At 41.1% G+C, this 6,859-nt stretch overlaps 1 protein-coding gene across 4 annotated transcripts in view; it reads left to right on the top strand.

The window, feature by feature from the left end:
• The window catches only part of CARS2 (cysteinyl-tRNA synthetase 2, mitochondrial), a 42,961-nt gene that overhangs the window by 29,628 nt on the left and 6,474 nt on the right, over window positions 1-6,859 (top strand). For 3 of the 4 annotated variants that reach the window (XR_013392673.1, XM_028728132.2, XM_077927673.1), the window contains one exon: window positions 510-6,570. Coding sequence is in view for 2 of the 4 variants with exons in the window: in XM_028728132.2 (XP_028583965.2) it covers window positions 510-572 (63 nt within the window). In the remaining 2 variants the exon portion in view is untranslated. Of the gene's footprint in view, window positions 1-509; window positions 6,571-6,859 lie in introns of those variants that run through there. The other variant, XR_013392672.1, reaches the window with a different exon arrangement.

Genomic DNA, 6,859 nt, shown 5'->3' on the forward strand with positions numbered 1-6,859 from the left:
TGGTGGTTGGGGTTAGAACATCTGGAAGGCCCACAGGTTCTCTCCCATTGGTCTAGGGCAGAGCTTTCAAAACTTATCATGTTGGTGACACGCTTTTTAGACGTGCATCATTTCATGACACAGTAATTCAGTTTTGCATCATTTTGTGACACAGTAATTCAGTTCTACTAACAAACCAGAGGTTAAACTAACCCCTTTCCAGTCCCAGGAGGAGCATGGGGAGCGTTTGTGCGACACACCTGCACACTGCAGCCAACACACTAATGTGTTGCAACACAGTTTTGAATGCTCTGGTCTAGGGTAAGCCAGTATGCCCACATTTGAAGCCAGAGTTACAGTCCTGTGGGGCCTACTTTGGAAGTCAGGCCTATTGAACAATACAGCATTACTTCGCAGCATGAAAAGGACTGAGTAGAGGCTTTTCCAATTCATATTTGAGTTCTAGAAGTGGTTTGTGTTAAAGGAAATGTGAGTGTTTAACACACACTCCTTTTTTTGTATTTATGCAGGACAGAAGTACTACTTCTACATGGGAACTTGGAGAGCCCAGTAAAGAACAGGAAAAGAGCTGATAAAAATAAGAAGTACAGACTGAGTGACTTAATACTGTGGCGATTTAATGGATTTTGAAATACCCTAGCTGAGAGAATCCTCGTCCTTCAATTACTGGGTGGCAGAAATAATTCTTAAAACTGTCTACTTCAAATTTAAAAGCAAGAAGCTTCGCCTGTTTTCTGAAAAGATTGGTGTGGTGTGGTGTGGTGGGGAGGAACAATTGCAAATCTGTCATTTATTACAGCAGCTCTCCTGTATTCTCACTTATGGAATCCTTTGACTCTACTTCAGCACCTCAAGAGTTTAAACACTGCTTCAACTGCACCATCTAGAAAATAGAATTAAGTGAAAATACCATTGTCTGCTGTAGCGGCACAAGAGGTGAGTTGGCTTAAATTTGCTTTTAGCAATAAGTAGTTGGTATCCCTTGGCACAGGGAGATAGAAGGTCTCTGCCTCAAAAACAGCACAGCCTTCGAGAATAACTTAAAAGCTTAAAGGCACTAGGATTTAGATCAAAAACTCCAGGGTTCGGAGGGTGTTTTGTTAGCAAGATGCTGAATCATACATAAACCCTTTTCTATTGTAAGAACTACAGTTTGATGTTGCAGTTAAATGCTAATCCATGCTACAGTTTTTCTATATATCCACTTTCTTCCACATTGGTGGAAAGTGTTCCAGACTAGATTCAGTCTTGTTTCAAAGTAGCTGGCACCAAACAAGCCTGTTTATGAATTACGGATCAGGCAGAGAGCAATCTCTGCAGAATTCATATCTCCAGAAGTACCTAGAAGGTCAGAAACATGGAAGGGTTCCTTATTCCAAGTCAAAGCATTGGCTTATATAGCTCAGTCGAGTTAGCATGTGTCCTATTGATCTACAGCCTCCTGCTAACCAGCCTTTACTTGAAACATCAGTGGCAGATATTTTTCACCGCATCAAAGCATTGTTCAGAAGTAGAAGGCTTCTTTTTAGCAATGCTGGTTAACAAAATGCCATTTCGCTGATTTTTTTGGGAGCTGGACTTTGTTCGAATGAAGATTTACAGATACAGACTTGGATCTAATTTCAGGCCAGAAACACACATCAGTCTTTGTTGGTATATAATATATAAAATACTAATCCAGAACACCTTGCAGTAAAATATCTCTTTTCTGCTGGGTTTCTCTTAAACATTCAGCATGGCCTTTTATTTGCTGTACCAGCTGTTCAGATGAGAAGGGATTGACGAAGACCAGGGCATTTAAGGTAGCGGAGATGTGGATTCAGAAACAAGCTTTTTGCATGCCTTCTACTGAGATGAGGTGTGGCCTCCATACATTTCAGCAAGACTGTAGGGACTATGCTGGCTGACCTGTAAATCTTTAAACAGATGGCAGGGACTGGTGCCATCTTTAGAAGGCAGTTTCTAATTCCAGGTTTCATGCAAGAGTGTATCAAGAGTTTCTAAATATCGGTGCACAAGAACACTTGGACATTAGAAGGGAAACAGGACCTGGGGGTTAATGCAAAGCAGCGCTGGAACATAAAAGGAACTTGCTTCTCTACTTGAGGTAACTTACAAACTATACAAGTCTCCTACTTTTCTTCCAAATATAAGCTCCAGGCAGGGCCTTGGAATTTGGAAACCAGCCATTTTATACTAGCCTATTGAGAACCCCCAACAATATGAAATGCATTTTCGAAACTGATACCTGTATGTAAATGATGTATTAATAACTACTGGGGTCTGGTTTATTTCATGCCTCTATTATAATCTAAAGCAATTCTCTCTGTTCCTCACCCCACAAGCATTATTCAAAGCTTGGCTATTAAATATTTTTATTTAATGATATAAGATGTATGGATTTTAACTAGTAATGCAAAAATGTTAATAAAAAGTGGAGAAAAAGACCTAACACATCCTCCCCCCCAAGAAGAAAGCATCCTGTAGTGTCTACTAGTTGAAATGTAAATGGAATCACTGAAACTGTGTCCAGAGAGTTTGGAAGAACTGCAGTATGATAGTAATGTTTCTTCAGTGTCACCATATTATTTAAGATTGCAGTCCTGGGCACGCAGACCTGAGATTAGACTCCATTGAACTCTGCTGGACTTAAGCGAACTGCAGCTGAAATGCAGTTTGCATTTCAAAATGCACTATTAACAAAGGCTCTTGTGCCAGCTGAAATGCAACCTTTGCTTTTTTGATACCAATGCCATTTCAAAACACTTGATCTAAGATTTAGGCTGCCAGTTTAGAGCTGGGAGTGCAAGACATCCCTGTGCTGCTTTATTCTTTTCCTGCAAGCCAATCAGTCTGTTGTGGCTGATCAAACACACTCACTTTGTAGATTAGGAACCTGAACTTGTGACTAGAAAAATGAAACCTCGTCTGCTTTAGCTTAGAATGTGTTGGTTCTGTCTAACAAAGATAAGCTCCCCTTCCCAAACATTCCTTGAGAGTGACTGGCTCAGGGTCCTGCACCTGCACAATTTTGAGGATTTGTGCTAATGATCTAAGTTACCCTTTCAACAATGGTGCCCCTCTTAGATGTTTTGTCCTCCCCAACCTTTGGCTGTGGCCATTGAAAATAACTGTAGTCCAAAACATGAGGAGGACATCAGGTTAGAGAAGACCCTGGTAAACAACACAGTGGTACTTCAGGTTAAGAACTTAATTTGTTCCAGAGGTCCATTCTTAACCTGAAACTGTTCTTAACCTGAAGCACCACTTTAGGTAATGGGGCCTCCTGCTGTGCCGCCGGAGCACGTTTTATGTTCTCATCCTGAAGCAAAGTTCTTAACCCGAGGTACTATTTCTGGGTTAGCGGAGTCTGTAACCTGAAGCATCTGTAACCCGAGGTACCACTGTGGTTGCAGGTTTGCCTTATGTTCATCTGTGGAGGGAAGGGATCGTTATCAGAGCTGGGAGGTTATAATATTCACGGTGTGTGCATTGGCGGATTCCTGCCACAAAAAATGTTAGGTGTGCAAGCTACTGGTATTCATATTTCATTTCAACAGCATCAGAGAGAAAAAACCTTGGAACTGAAAATAGGACCTGCAGCTAAGAATGTGTAATACAGTAAGGGAGACAGGGACTTGCCCTTATCACCCCTACCTTTCATGAACGCTTAAGGCATTGACTGGAGAAATGTCCTCTTACAACTTAGAAGGATCTGCAGCTGGTTGCCTTCATTTTTGTCCTCCTGGAGAGATGGAAATAAACCTACATCCTTCAACCTGACAGTGCTATGTGCAGTATAATAAGCTGTTCAACAAAATATTATTCCAGATTACTGAACAAGAACCCTCACATGTCCCCTTTGTCAGTGGAAAGATTGGCACTTGTTGCTTTAAATCTGCCAGGTTAGGAATACAAATTGAACAAAATGGAGAAGCCACAGTTTGTCGGCACATTGCAGCTCCGTTATAAAAAGCTGCTGAATAAATACACGTAGCAGTTGTTTAAGCTGTCGTTTTTATTTCATCAAGAAATCAACTGCTACATCTTCAGATTGCTTCAATTGTAAAATCTTTATACACTAGTGGACAACATTATTTGCAACTTCTGTAATACAATTTAAAAAAACAACAAGCAATTCAACTCGATAGTGACTGTTCCGATCAGTTTGAAAATCCTAGGTCCTATTTGGCTTCCCTGCAAATAATAGCTTTGAAAATTCTGCTGCCTATTTTGTTCAGCATTTGTGTATCAATTCTAAATGATGGTAGTGATTTGATAGTGTGTTCTGGAAAATGGATATAGGTTAGTTCAGTTGACAACACCAATGGTTAACGTCTCCCTCACTGCACCAAGACAATGGCTGTGATTTAAACTATTGGGCATATGAGTCACTTGCCCCATGAGTGCAGGGCGCACATGTGGAAGATCCCAAAAGGGTTCAGAGCTTTGGTCATGCTGACTCCTACCCACTGCCTATAGCAGAGGTGTGAAACCTGTGGCCCACGGTGGCTGAACTACAGCTTCCAGCAAGCATGGCCAAGGATGATGGGAATTGCAGTTCAGCAACATCAAGAGCACCGCAGGTTCCCCACACATTTGCAAGTAGTACAGTAGTACAGTCTAGTTTCAACTCTCCTGTCCCCATCTTGCAAGCACAAGAAAATCAGGATGGATAATTTAACACAAACGAGCCTATTTGAATTAATGTATTTAATTTGGAAATTTTACTGTTCCCCAAGACTCAGGGTAATGTTTAAATCTGAATAGAAGCAGGTTTGCCTTGCGGCTGAATCAGTACCTCTAGCAGATGCATGAAGCCAAAGGAGGCTTTTCTAGGTAACTCCAGTGAGGAACCAATTCAACCATTATTTACATTCTCAAGCACAGTCATTTTGCCTTCACCCAATGAAAGCAAACTACTCTGGGTCTGCCAGTTACTATCAGACCAAGTTTTTAATTAATCATTCATTGACCCTTGTTTGCTACTTTGCTTTTGAGATGGTGGGGGATGAGCCACGGCACAGTGAAGCGGAAATGACTAGTGCCACAAAGTCCAGGAGTGGTGACCTTAGGGCTGAGCAAACAAGGCAACCACCCAGGGCTCCAAAATCTTGGAACAAAATGCTGCCTGCCTTCTTTATAGTCTGTCTCAGCCTGCCTTGTCTTTATCCCAGCAGCATTGCAAATAGGCGTTGTGAAACCTGCATCCTTGCATTGCAAGGCAAGGAGAACAGGGTGCTAGAGCCATATTGGGATCTTCCAAGTGCTAGGTTCTATAGTGTAGGATTCAGCCCAGTACAAGTGAATCATGCCTTGATAATACATTTTGCTTAAACCTTTTCTTAGAGCCGATTTCAATAGAAAGAAAGAAAAAGTACATCATACTAGCCACGGTCTACATAATTGGAAGCAAAGGGAAAGCATACACACTTTTCCTGGTTTTGAAAACGTGAGAAGCTATCCCCAACTTGTGTTCTGAAGTGGTAGGGACCGAACAAAGTCTTTAAAAAGTTTGAATTGGTGCTCTGAACTTTGCTAGAACTAAATAATGGAAAATATATATATTAAAAAAACCAAAAAAAGGAAACAAATGTATTTTTCTGAGGTAGTAGTCACAGTGCATCCAAATGTTAGTTATAAGCACGTTGCATTTATACAGAGCAATATCCTGGTTGCAGGTAGACAGTGTATGCTAAGCAACAACTGACTACTCTATAATGTAGCAAACCCTAACAGCAGTCTGTCCCTACACAAATGGGAATGCTAGTTAAACAGCTAGATAAACTCTGGCTGCAGATTTCCATATACTTACTTTGGAGTAAGTCCCAATGAATTTGGTGGGGCTTACTTCAGAGTAAATATGCAATGCCATCAGGCGGCAAGCGATTCAAGTAAAAACAAAGGGTATTCTGCCATAATCTTTCCTTCTTAAAACCATTACGGGGTGGGATTTCTAGAGTGGAAATGCTCCGTGCATAGATCCTATCAAAACGTGAGTTTGCATCTAGTAAACCAGCATAACTAAGCAGGATACACATAGAGCAGCTGACACACATCCTCTGAAATACTTGTGCCCCATCTCTATTACAAAGAAGCTCAACATTATGGTAGGGATAACTCGCTACTGTGAACAACCTATTCTCTACCCTGTAGTCTGCTGGGCACCGCCAGTTCATTAACGCTGTGCAGTTTTAAAAGGGCAGCCCTTCCCCTTTCATTCTTCAATTACTACATGCTGGTGATTCTTCTAAGTGTGTCCACACATTAGTGTTCCACTGCAGTTTTTAAAAGTTAAAACAAAAGCACGAAGGGCGCTTTCTACTGAAAACCATTCCCGTGCAGGTCTTATGGCAGGAGCTGCTCCTTGATTAGTTGTTTCCCTAAAGCCTTCCCCTTTTTGATCCCTTCAAAAAATGTTCCATCACAGGTTTAATCTGGTTTCTCTGCAAATATTTTATGATCTAAACTAGCCCAGCTCAGTAGGTGAAACTTCAATACATTCAGCTAAATAAATTCTATTTTTCACATGCCATGTTCTACAGCTTCTTTGTGCTGGTTTGTTTGTTTTTTTTAAAAAGACTAGTGATACCCACCCCTCCCTCCTCATCAAAAAAGCAAGGAATGAAAAACAGTGCCCCTGTACCTAGGACTCGAGGCGAATTTCATGCAGTCCCTCCTTGAAGATGGCATGTCTCAAAAGCAGCACAGACTTGTGCAGAATTGAAATCCTGCAGTAGTTCTCAGGCTAAAACAGTGATGAAGTTGGTGCAAACCAAGGAAGTAAGTTAAGCTGGTGGAAGAATATTATGACACAATCCAGCCAAAGTTAAGTGTTTTCAAATCCTATTTATTTCAG

Source organism: Podarcis muralis, chromosome 4 (genome assembly GCF_964188315.1).
Source record: "Podarcis muralis chromosome 4, rPodMur119.hap1.1, whole genome shotgun sequence".
NCBI classification, from domain to species: domain Eukaryota; kingdom Metazoa; phylum Chordata; class Lepidosauria; order Squamata; family Lacertidae; genus Podarcis; species Podarcis muralis.